The sequence below is a fragment of the Haemaphysalis longicornis genome, unplaced genomic scaffold (genome assembly GCF_048455015.1).
Source record: "Haemaphysalis longicornis isolate Haplotype H1 unplaced genomic scaffold, Haemaphysalis longicornis Haplotype H1 scaffold_10, whole genome shotgun sequence".
Taxonomy (NCBI): Eukaryota; Metazoa; Arthropoda; class Arachnida; order Ixodida; family Ixodidae; genus Haemaphysalis; species Haemaphysalis longicornis.
In genome coordinates, this window is record NW_027526204.1 from 84,324,111 (window position 1) to 84,337,557 (window position 13,447).

The 13,447-nt window shown below is 46.5% G+C and overlaps 1 protein-coding gene across 1 annotated transcript in view; it reads right to left on the reverse strand.

The window, feature by feature from the left end:
* The window catches only part of LOC144158861 (uncharacterized), a gene marked incomplete at its 5' end in the record, with an annotated part of 86,857 nt that overhangs the window by 34,548 nt on the left and 38,862 nt on the right, over positions 1-13,447 (reverse strand). Inside the window, 2 exon segments of the mRNA XM_077690033.1 lie at positions 6,228-6,665; positions 7,560-7,838. Of these exon segments, the coding sequence (XP_077546159.1) occupies positions 6,228-6,665; positions 7,560-7,838 (717 nt within the window).

Sequence of the window (13,447 nt, forward strand, 5' to 3'; positions counted from 1 at the left end):
TGTAGCAATACGCTTAATAATATTTAATAGGTTGATAACGGTATGCTCCATATACATTCCTCCTGATGTTACACTTTTGAGTTCTGACTTCGAGGCGCTGGTTGACCAGCTGCCCGAACCATACATTCTAACAGGCGACCTTAATGCTCACAATTCTCTTTGGGGCTCTTCTCGTACGGATGCCCGAGGTCGCCTGATAGAGAGGTTTCTTACATCCTCTGGAGCATGCCTTTTCAACAATAAACAGCCTACATACCATAACATAGGTCACAACACATACTCATGTCTTGACTTGGCTATTGGCTCCGCAGTTCTCTTTCCTCTTCTCGAGTGGGGTGTGGGCACGGACCCATATGGCAGTGACCATTTCCCCACTTCATTAACGTATATAGGTAAAGGCCCGAGCAGTCCATCTTCCCATAATAGGTTCAATGAAGCACGAGCTAACTGGAACACATTTACAGAGACATCCAAACTACACCACACATCCATAGGACACCTACACGTTGAAGAAGCTACCCAACTCCTCACGGCGCACATCCTCGACGCCGCCGAAAAGTCCATTCCCCACGCCTCTGTTGCCCCGCGCAACCAGCGGAGGCCGTGGTGGAATGAGGACTGTAGGCGGGCGCGAGAGGCCCAGAACAAGGCGTGGGGTATCCTTCGCCGGTACCCCACGTCGAGTAACCTCCTCTTGTTCAAACGGGCCAAGGCGTTAGGAAAACGTGTGCGCCGTGAGGCAAAACGAGAGAGTTGGCGTACATTCATAACATCAATTAACTCCTACACAGACACACAGAAAGTATGGACACGAATACGCAAACTCAAGGGACATCAAACACACAGCCTGCCTCTGGTCAGTACAACAGGGGACACACTCGAAGGCCAGGCTGACACACTCGCACAACACTTCCAACACGTTTCTAGTTCAGCACACTACACAAACACCTTCATGAAACACAAACTCGTGGCCGAAAAGAAACCTTTACATGACAATGACAGGTCAGCCACCTCTTATAACTCCGAGTTCACGCTTCATGAGCTGAGGGGTGCTCTGAGCACGTGTAAACCCTCAGCTCCAGGCCCAGACAACATTACATATACAATGATACAGAACTTACACACAGACACTCTTGTAACACTTCTTCACCTTTTCAACAAGATATGGCTTTCGGGGCACATTCCAAAGTCTTGGAGGGATGCCATAGTTGTAGCATTCTTGAAAGAAGGGAAGGACCCCTCTTCTCCCGCTAGCTATCGACCCATTGCCCTGACCAGCTGCCTGTGTAAGCTTCTCGAGAAGATGATAAACCGGAGGCTCGTGTACTTTTTGGAGTATAACGGCCTTCTCGAGAGCTGCCAGGCAGGCTTCAGGGCGGGGCGATCCACGAATGATCAACTTGTGGCACTAGAGTCATATATTAAGGATGCCTTCATTCATAAACAGTTCTGTTTAACTGTGTTTTTCGACATAGAAAAGGCCTATGACACCGCTTGGCGTTATGGGATCCTTACTGACCTGAAGTCATTCGGTGTTTCTGGTAATATGTTTAACACCCTTGCTAGCTATTTGTCTGAGAGGACCTTTCGCGTCAGAGTTGGTTCTGCACTGTCAAAGGTACACCTGCAAGAAAATGGCGTGCCGCAAGGCGGAGTTCTAAGCTGCACTCTCTTCATAGTAAAAATGAACTCCCTTGGGAAGGCACTGCCGCCTACAATTTCTTACTCCATGTATGTAGATGACGTACAGATATCTTTTAAATCATGTAATATGTCCATCTGCGAACGTCAAGTCAAGCTCGGCGTCAAGAAGCTTGCCGGCTGGGCAGACACGAATGGGTTTAAATTGAATCCTGCAAAAAGCTCCTGCGTTGTGTTCTCCAGGAAGGGCGGGGTCCATCCGGACCCAGACATTACTCTTAATGGCATGTCGCTTCCTGTGAACAAGGAGCACAAGTTCTTAGGTGTGGTGTTTGATCACAAACTCACATTCATTCCCCACATCAAGGAACTTAAAAATAAATGTCTCAAAACAATGAATATACTTAAGGTTCTCTTCCACCAATCCTATGGTTCCGACAAAGAACTCTTGCTTCGCTTGTATACTGCTTTGGTTGGGTCACGTTTGGACTATGGCAGTGTGGTGTATGGGTCGGCGACTAAGACAGCCTTGCGAATTCTTGACCCAGTTCTACACCTGGGCCTTCGTCTTTCGTCGGGTGCTTTTCGCACTAGCCCTGCTGAGAGTCTTTATGTTGAGTGTAATAAGTGGAGCCTTGAGAACCAACGAACATACATGGACTTGCTTTATGCTTTTAAAATTTCATCGCTGAATAATCATCCTTTTTATCCTGTCTTTAACGACACATCCACATCTCTGCTCTTTGTAAATCGCCCATCCGTTCCTCTGCCCTTTTCACTTAGAGTGAAAGAGCGAGCCTCGGATCTCAGTGCTTTGTTTTTGGATGTGTACAGGTCATCCCTTTCAAACAGTTTACCGCCTTGGCAAGTTCGTCCTGTGTCGTGCGACCTTTCTTTTATGAAACTTGACAAAAATCGGGTACCGCAGGCTGCAATACTGCAGCACTTTCTGTCTCTGCAGTTTAAATACCCACTTGCAGAATTTTACAGTGACGCGTCTAAAACCTCCACTATGGTCTCCTGCGCTGCTCATGGTCCGAATTTCTGTGCAGCCCGAACCGTGAGCGTCCACACGACAATTTTTTCAGCAGAGGCGTATGGGATTTTGCTGATTGTGCGGCACATACTTGAAAATCAAATTCCAAAGTCTATCATCTACACAGATTCCTTGAGTGTTGTTCGCGCACTGTCATCGCATACACCCCCCAAAAACCACATAGTTAATCTTGTATTTAACACTATCATGTCTGTGTATGCAAAGAAGCATCAGCTGCTCCTCTGCTGGGTTCCAGGACACGCTGGGATCGCTGGGAATGAGTTGGCAGGCGAGAGGGCTGCTGCTGCTGCACTCAGGAACACTGTAGACATAACAACCGTACCCTACACAGACCTCAAGCCACACATAAGACAACACCTGCGGAGAACATGGCAAACACACTGGGACGAACAGACAGACAACAAACTACACGTAATAAAGCCACACTTGGGACGGTACACAGCTGACTCACGCAACAGACACACGGAAGTCGCCTTGGGTAGGCTGCGGACAGGGCACACCCATGCGACGCACTCGTATCTGCTGACGGGATCTTCTAGACCCCAGTGCAGCAGGTGCGGAGATGCCCTATCCATGGTGCACATACTAATCACATGCAAGGCACTTCACACAACACGACGCAAACACTTCCCACAGCTATACAGACTACACGTCCCACCACACCCAGCGTTTTTCCTCTCTGATGATCCCATGTTTTCTATCAAGTGCGTTTTTAAATATTTAGAAGAAGTTCAATTTTTAGACCTCATTTCATACCACGCGTGATCACTCCCTGCCCTATACACCAGCCATGCTCATTGTCGTTTTGTGATTTTACTTTTTTTTGCTGACTGTTCGTAGTGTTTAAGGTTTCACCCCTCATATATGACTATTGTTTTGGCGCTCTTTGCCCTAGTTGGCCTTGCGCCATAAACATCCAACCATCATCATCATCAAATGCTGCCAGCATATGCTATCCCTCAGTTGACACAACCTCACTTCATGATGAATAATCTATTATGCCTCAGAGAGTAAGGCTTACCCTCGGAATCGTTTACCCGAGGCTTACCCTCGGAATCATGGGTATGAATCCAAGCATGAAATATTAGCTGCTGATTGAGGCGATGTATACAAACTGCATGTAGAGAAGATATCAATGAATGTTATGTAACCTAAAGTGAAAAAAGTGAATTCGTTAGAATACTGTGTAGCCTCATCCCATACCAAGTGAAGCAACGTGGTTTACCACTAGAAATGACAGTTGAACTTGGACTGAACATGCCTGACGGCATACGTACGTACAACTATAAATCTGTGAGACTGTTCTTTGTATCTACGTATACATCTATATTTTTTTCTTTTCGGTCACAATTTCAGGTGATGTTCACATTCCCATCCTCGTTCTTTAAAACGCGTCTAAAGTAACCCCGCAAACGCCATGCCATTCAGCGAGTTCGCCCCTTCAAATTTCATTAAAGACTTTCCCTCTTTCTACTTTCCTATCTGACACAAAGAGGATGTTTTAAAGCCACGTCGACCACAGGGATGTTTTCAACTGAGGAGAAAAGTTCCCTTTTGTAGGGCCAGGAATATTTTCAGAATCTTTTCCTCGCAGGCTTCGCAAGAATTCCTTGGAAATTTCCGTGCATTGTCTTAATCTTTACGTGGATTCCTCTTCAGTTTCCAGTGATAGCCAGCGCCACCTATGACTACCTTACGTAGCCCTCCCTACGCAGTCGCCGTTCAGAGAACGAGGATGTCAGTGTTAACAAAATTCTACTGCATCTGCCGCTCAGTAACATTTGACTACGCATTTCCCGTGTTCTAACAAACAGCACGCTCACGTTGCACGCTAAAATCTCAACTGCCCGCATGAAAAAATACAAGACATTGTTGTATAATTTCGTAATTTGGGTAATTTTAGCTCAGAGCTGCTGGCGCCATCTTTTGTTAACAACACTAACCCCCAGGAGCACCCGCAGTACTTTTTTGCATTATCTGCTGCGAATACATGCGAATAGGCTTCAGCCCTTTATTTACTAGATGTTTCTCATGCAGCATTCTCTCCTTTGTGCTGCCTCCTGTTCAATGAGAGGTATTGGAAGCGGTATTTGATGCTTGTTACTTGCGGGAAGACAATTTCAAGTATTTTAACTTAAATCCAACGAAGTCTTAAGAGAACTTTTTATGAAGAAAACAAAGTAATGAATGACGTGAGGTCCGCTCTAGTGACATTATTTTCCCTGTTTACTCTACGACTCCTGAAGTACCCTGCATCTATTAAATATTCCCTTTTCCCTTTTTGGCCGACACTACACCCACAAATTCCCTAAAAGAGAAAAACATTTCCGCAACGGAACAAAACTGGTCGTTCCAAGCGCGCCATATTACATACACACTGGCGTTTTATATGCTGGTTTATTATGGCGTTTCAGGAGCAGTTTTTTCACAGCCCTTTCCGATTTTCGTTGTGATTTCCGCAGCTTCCTGTATAATTTGAAGCTCCATATTGTCGTTATTAGATATAAAATTAAAGCAATAAAGAATACGTCGAGAAACGCACTCAAAATTTGCGTTCGATACAACTGTAATCGTGGGATATTTGATGTGTTGGAATGTTTTAACAGAGCCTCTGCTTTTTTTTTATCAACGCTTCGGCCAGATATCTGTAATTGTTCAGTTGTCCAAGATACTATTTTTGTGTGTTTACACGCTGTTATTGCACAACACATTCAACTGAGATTCGACTCCATTGTGTCGTGAGTTGATGAGTGCACGAGTAAACCATTTTGTCAAGCTTCAGGCGCTGATGGTTGGGCGCCCGCCAGGTGGGGGCCTCCTCTGGTCCGGGAAGCCCTGGTCCGTTCAAGCTGCCCAGTCCCTCTCCACCAGGCCACGCTAGACTGAAAGCTCGGAGCTGGCCAGCTGGCCCGCGTATTGCTCGTAGGTTAGGTGAGAAATTTGGGGTAAGGGATGCGGTTTTCTTACGGTCCCATACCACGTGGTTGCGAGGTTCGGTACAAACATTAAAGATCAGTAGAGGTTGGTGTACATGATATAGAGAAAGGTCCCGTAGGGATAGGAGTTTCTCTGAAGTTGGCGAAAGGTGTTCGCCTCGGCTTGGGACAGAAAGGGTTGTGGGGGGGGGGAACTGCCGTCGTTCGTGGTGGTACTGGGATATGATTTCCGTGCTTGATGAACGAAGAATGGGCCTGGGAAAGCGAAGGGACTGCTTGTTTTCGCTGTCTTGAGAAACGGCCAGGTGGGTATGAACGCGGGCTTACGCTGGCTCGTACCGTCGAAGGACTCGTAATCGTAGCCCAAATGATGTGGACTTCCAGGAGCTGGCGCACACTTTAGATAATTTTTAGGTCCATGCATCACCTCCGCATCTTGGTGTGCTTCATAAATTGGGCTTACTTTAACAGAAATGTGATTGTGCTGAAGCCTTTCTCACAGGGGATGGCAATGCGGACGACAAACAGCGGCTAGTACAGCGTCTCTAACGTAGGTATCTGTTCAAAGTAGATTTTATGTTTGCGTAACTGACCTGCGTATCCGGGCGGGCAGAGGCAGGTGAACTTCACGTCCGACTCGTTGACGCAGCGGGCATCGTGCATGCAGGGTGAAGAGAAGCAGGGGTCGTACTGGTGGCACGTCTTGCCGTAGTAGCCGTCCACGCAGAGGCAGGTGAAGGTGTGCGACGCGTTAGACGTGCACACGCCGTCGTGCAGGCAGGCCGACGGCTTCAGCAGGCAGGGGTCGAAGTCGGAGCAGTTTCGGCCCGAGAAACCGGTGAAGCAGTCGCAGCGGTACTCGCCGTGGCTCGTGTTGACGCACGTGCCGAACGTCTTGCACGGGTTGTGCGAGCACGGGTCGAAGTGCTCGCAGGCGTCGCCGTAGAAGCCCGGTTCGCACAGGCACCGGTAGCCGGGACGCTCGCCCATGGTCTCGCACGAGCCGTGCTTGCACACACCCAGAAGACAGTCTGCAATTTGAAATAAACAAAAGAAAACATTGAGGCCCACAGTGACGAACTGTTTAAATTCAGTTTTCTGGGCCGCGTCAAGATGAATAACCCACAATAACGTTTACATTTGTTATGTCTAACGTTTTACACGATACGCGGACAGTTTTGGTTTGTCCAAGCCTAGAAATGAGCGGTTGTACAGTTGGGTGAAGTATAAATTAACTCAATGTTGTAATGTCTTGATAGCTTTCTAGGTAGACTAGTTGGTACGGCATCCTACTGTTTTTCCGATGTCGTTTTCAGTGGTCGTTAGTCTCACTTGATAAAACGAGCCTTTATATCATCACAGACCGAGCATAATTGCGCACACCTCAACTTCCCCTACGCTGCTTTGGCCGAGATTATGAAGACACACGAGAAAAAAGAAAACAATCAAACAAAAATAAGGATAATGGCACTTTGTCGGATTAAGCATCGGCCTAAACAACAACTGCCGCTAATGATCTTTTTAATTTAATTATTTTTAGGGTGTTTTTCGAGTGAGTGAGTGAGTGAGTGAGTGAGTGAGTGAGTGAGTGAGTGAGTGAGTGAGTGAGTGAGTGAGTGAGTGAGTGAGTGAGTGAGTGAGTGAGTGAGTGAGTGAGTGAGTGAGGTGAGTGAGTGAGTGAGTGAGTGAGTGAGTGAGTGAGTGAGTGAGTGAGTGAGTGAGTGAGTGAGTGAGTGAGTGAGTGAGTGAGTGCGGGAGCGAGCGAGGGAGCGAACGAATGAGTGATTTGAAATCGGGGTGAAAAACTAATTGAATGGATATTTAAGACTTCTTATAAAATAGCAAACAGATATATACGCCAGCAATTTTTATACAACAAAACGTTGGTATAAAAACGTGTACTCCTCTTTAAGCCCAATACTCACAGTCGATGCGGGTGGCGAAGCGGTCGACGGGGCTCCCGATGCCTTCCTCACGGCGGTTCCAGGCGTACAATCGGTACTCGTAGTCCATCCATGGCCTCAGCCCACTTACGGGCACGCACTTGTCCGTTTCACTCGTCGTGACGTTTACAAAGGAAGTGACGTTTTCAGAAACCGCCTTGTACTTGACCACGTAACCAGATACGTTGCCGTACAGAGGTCGCTGCCAGCAGATGTGCACGCTCGACTCGTTTACCACCACAGCACGCGTGTTCTGTGGATCTGCGAACAGGTGAGGAGAAAACCGGAAAAAACGAACACTCACTTAAGACACACTTCTCCTGAAAGAGTAAATTTATGCTTTTCAGCTAAAATTCAATGCTGGAAATATTGACATTTTATTGCAGAACACAATGTATGCAGGACGTCAATGAAAAGCTTTTCCCTTTTCGTACATTCTTGCATACGTATTTTATGGCATCTGCATCGTCGGAGCAATATTTACTCTCCTCCTTGCGGTGAGAAGGAGAAACGTGTAGATTAAATAGAATAGAACCGCATTGTAAAACGATCCGTGCCTGCCGGCCATGGAGCACTTGTGACGGAAAGTTCGGAAATAGATAATTATGAATACGCAAGAGCCGGGACTTTAACGAAGGGAGACGGACGGCAATCTCTGCTGTTTCTCAAGCTTTGCAGCACTAGTGCAAGATACGTCAATTTCTTTTAGGGGCGAGGCTCCTCTTGTTCGAGCCCTGTCCCGTCCCTCGTTGCGCCGTGTACATACCGCTGATGATGATTGTGGCAGGATGCCCCTAGAAATTGACCAACCAGAGATTGGACGAAGAGGTCAAAACGTTCAACGCGTTCGTTGCTACCCAACAAAGAGGAGAGGAAGAAGAGGTTGTCGTTCGTCGTCTGCGGGCTCAAGACACATACCGGGGGTACGCCACACAAGACGCTCTGCAGAAGGCGACGGCCAAGGCGGCTAAAATGTCACACACCAAATTTGCCAACTCACCCATAGAGATTCTCATTGTCCCAAAGAAGCCCTACATGATCAACACAAACGTCGACGTCGTCGACGGGCTTGCCAGCGGAGCGGTGGGAAGTCTCAAGCTTTGTGAGCGAGGAGTGGTGGTCTTGACGCGGCGCCGCCCGGTTTCGATCCCTCGACTCTCTGACCGCGACGGGAGGTACGTGGCGCTCTTCCCACTGCGCTACAAACGGAGGCGCGAGCATGGCTACGAACGCGACTTATGTCCTTCACTCATTCATATGGTGCACGCCGTCAAGACGACCTACAACAACGTGTCGGGTCTTTCTATGATGTGTGGGCGAATGTTTCACAGTTTTACCGATAAACATTTTAGCTTCGCCCCTCTCATCATGATTCACTTCGTGGAGATGGCGGAATTTTTTGTTTGTACACCGAAAAAGAGACACGTGACTACTGGAGAAATCTTTTTTTTTCTTCCAAGGTAATCTAGTGGACACAAAGCGTGTCGATAGCTAAGCTTTCCTGGCAAAGTTTGCTCCATGAAAAAAAATCACTGCGCATGACTCTAAGACCTCTTACCGTGTTTGTAGCCACCGTCTTATGTGTTTTTCATTGTACCAGTGTGTCCGTCTGAATCCTCCCTGACCTTCGGACTGCAGCTATTACCTCCCCTGACCCATTCTCTCTAGTGGGTCGTGGGACTTGTGGGAGAGTATGTTAATGCCGCAGCTCGCGACAATCTGTCGTAAGCTTCCCACGAAGGCTGACCATTTTTGAGCATGAAAGAATCGAGGCTGGGTAGGCTGACTTCGTTGCGTATAGGATGATTATATATTCTGGCTGGGTTTGTTTACGCCTGAGTAAATAGGATTTTGGCAGCGTCGTAGGCACGCCGAAAACAAAATATGTTCAGCCCGCCATATAACCGTATCGCCTTTCAAGCTGCAGAGATTATGAGCCCGGAGCAGTCAGGACACTGCAGTAAAGGATGAGCAAATGGCCTTAAGAAATGCTACTTGAAAGGAAAATTATGTAAGGTGAGCGTCGCTGGTACAGGAAGAAGCCACAATATGTTTACACTGTTCACAAGCCAGCAGTCAGTGCCGCAGGAACTAAAGCCGATGCCAATGGCATGAACAGCACAAGCACACAAGTAACAATCTCTTCCTTTTTGTTCTGTTCATCCAAATCAGTCATGCCAGAGCAGCGTAAAGAGTCGACATTGAATAAACAATGTTGTTTAACAATACTATCATTTGGGACGACTCGTTTAACTTAAATTTCCTGTATACAAGCCTGTATACGGATTCACTGTATACAGATAGAGTTCAACCTGAATGTAACGAAGTAGACGAAAATTCACAATTTTTCGTTACATGCACGTTTCCGCTACATGCAGGTTTCAAGCTAAGGCTCCCGTAAATGAAGAAGAAAGTAAATCATAAGGGCAGACATTAGGGATCGTGAACTCTCCTTATAAGAATTTATTATACCATTAAAAATGCGTGCTTTGCGACTTCTGCTTTCCCACGAAGTTAATACTGCACTACAAAGAACCAAGGTCACTTACCCGCATATTCGCAAACGTAACATCAGTATCAATTTCGCTTTTTCACACTTTTCGGTGCCTTAACCAGTTTCAAGAAAAAAAAAACTTATGCTGAAAGGGCGCCTTTACGCGAACTTGATGCTCGTTGCCGTACTAAAACGCTTTGGCAGGGTGCTAGCTGGGATACTGTACTGGGCGACAACGTACATCGTTCTCGCCGGCGGAGACTGCAGCTGACGTTGCAAGCTTGTCTTGAAAAGAAAACTTATCACTTTCTGGCAGCTGAACTCATCACCGACGGACCTACACCACAGAAAGAAGTGGAGACACGTGACTACACTCCGACATGCGGGACTAGCACATAACCGACGCCATGCTCACACTGGAAACGCACGGTAGTTTGCGGTGCTGGCAAAGTTCGCTAAATTAGTGCATATCTTCAGCCGATTTTTTTCAGCAAAACTGCAAAAGACAGTGGTCAATCAGAGTGGAGAATTCGTTACATCAAGGTAAGCCATCACTATGTTTTCGTTACACAGAGGTACCAAACACAACGGTTTCAATAGGCTTGACAATAGGGAATGAAAAACTTTTTTTTTTAATCCAGGAATTCGTTACACAGATCTTCATTACATCAAGGCGTAACTGCAGTAGCATTCTAACACAGTAAACAGCGTTTCCGCTCGGCGTCTAGCTGAAACGTGCTGTACGTTCAAGGCGTCATTAGCGGCCTGCGTGTGAATTCATTCCATTTATCAACTCAAAGTACCCAGAAATCATTAGCAAAAATTGTGAGACCACCACCATACATGGAGTTTCAGTCAGTTTCAGTTTCATACATGGTGTTTCAGTCTTAGCGTGCAAAATATTTTCCAGCGTTGCGTATTACTATGCAAATCCGGAAAAGTGGTAGCGTGTACAGCGCCAGCTTGTACTAGTGCTGCGGGTTACACTTCTTCATCAAGAGGTGCATCGAGCCTTGGTAGCGCAGGTTCCGCATTAAGATTTTTACCAGCTTTTAAACCCTTACAAACATCAATTCTCTGCTTCTCGCAAGATTGGTTATTCTTGTTTTGTCTTGACAATTTTCTCAACGTTCACTGACCAGAAGTTCTGGCAGCCGATATAGTGGTTTTCAAGCTTTGCGGAGCCATAAGCTTCATGCTAACATAGTATAAAATTGAAAGCTATCGTCCTCGGTTTTGCAAACGTTTACACCTCGTACACGAACGTTTTGCAGGCGCTTCGTACTGCCAAATGTTTCATACTGTTTTCTACTGCCACATGCTTCATTCTGCCACATGTTTCGTACGGTTTCGTACTGCCATGTTTCGTACTGCCACAGGTCATACTGCCCCATGTACGTTATAACACTTGGTGGCGGGTGTAGCAAAAGTCGTACAGGTCATGGGTTGCGGGAGGTTGTTCAGTGTGCTCGTACGGTTGGCTGTAATCACACAGCGCTGTTACATTCAATTTCCCACAAGGCGCTGAGGAAAATCAGTAACCGGTGGTGGCTCAACCAGTCAATGAGAAATACCACCCTACACATTCGGGCGTTCACCGTGGCCTTAGCGAGTTCTGGAGTGATCAATTTTCTTCATATGATCGAATATTATGGACACCATGGGAGAAGAAAGGAAGCACTTTTCTAACGAACAGTTTTTCAATATTCATGAAAAAAATAGTAAATGACTAACACAATTTGAACGATATACATGGTGCGGCTCAAATTCAATTGGCACTATGCAATTCATTGCCGCACTTGTTCCAATCGCCATTTTCTGCGAGCGCCTTTCTGCTTTGTCTTTTTTTTTCTCGGTATGACGAAAATTGGAGGACAAATATGTCCTCCATTTACGTCTAGTTGCCATGTTTTGACCCACTTGTTTAGCCCCAGACAAAGGTGCAGCCAACTGTCAAGCGATATCAAGTTAGAACGAAGCCGTTCATTACGTCTTGTATTCAATAAACTCTCACCAATCACAAAGCCACTATTGCCTCGTCTAGCTGCGAGCGAAATGAGCGCACCCATGAAAACGTGACATAAGGCGATTCGGCAGCCAATCCTGCACCCTATTTTGCCCCGGATGCATAGCATGAAAATATGCAGCGGTTAGTTTCCGGAAGACTGCAGTAATATGAAGGAGCATAGACGCTTTATTTTGGGGGGGTGGGGGGAGGGGGAGTAGAGACGAGAGCGAACTGTCTAGACACAGAACAAACACAGAAGCCGTTGGGCGATGTCAAAACTCATGTCAAAAATCTCGCAAGCGTGCTCGCAGCCATGCGCAGACGGTGTGCTAAGCATAGAATGAAATCCTTTAAATTCAGCCGTGGGCACGGTCCGCGGCAAAGTATGTAAGAGCACTCTTATCGCTCTGCTCTCCTGCACTCTTGTGTCTACTGCTCTTCACAGGCTCTTGCGTTCAAAACGAAATTAGCGACTCGGTTATCATACACAGCAGGGAGAGTCATAGCATCGTAACCAGCTCTTGAAGACGCCGAGGAGAAAAGAGGGGCAAACACAGCCGCGTCTTAAGTCCGTCCCGTCTCCTCTCGTTTAGGTCCTCAAGCGCCGTTTACGATAAACCAAAACCACCTAGCCCTGCGGTCGGTTCTGCTGCAATCATAACAATCATGAAAAAATCCATAAAATATATGCACACCCTCCCGCATTGCAGCGGCTAAGCTGTTATTTTGGAAAGAACCTAAATGAGATTTAAATTCGCTTCATCTTTCACGTAACGGTAGAGGTAAAAAGCGGTGGCGCCTGACACATTAATGTATTCGTTGAGGAGATACGCGTCGAGTGCATTTTGCTACAGTCTTATGGAGTCCGACGCATATATCACAGCCATTTTGTCAGCACGTCAAAAGTTAGTACCACACCCGTGCTGGACTTAAGCTTCATTCGGTCCGTACCACTCTAAACTCCTCCTCCCCTCTTCAATCTTTGCACGTCAAGCTAGGTTTATGTGCGAAAGAAGGTCGCCACCTAAGGCACTCCTCTGAACCAAGATTTCTAACCAAGATCCTCGTGCACTCTTTGGTTGTTGTAGTTATCTTACAGCACATGCCCATCGGTGTGCAAGCCCTGTTGCACAATTTGACGTAAGGGCAGAACTACATTGTGCTGTGACTATATATTAACCTTAACACACCTCTAGAGAAAGGTTTGACTACTATTTAAGCGCGGCGCACTATCACTACAGAGAAATAAAAAAAAAGTAAAAAAAGTATTTCAATAGTTTTACGTTCAGTGTATTGTCAGCCTTTTCAAGAACGTGTCCCGTCTATTACAACAATAAGTTTTCTTAGAATTAAAGAAAAAGCCTCTTT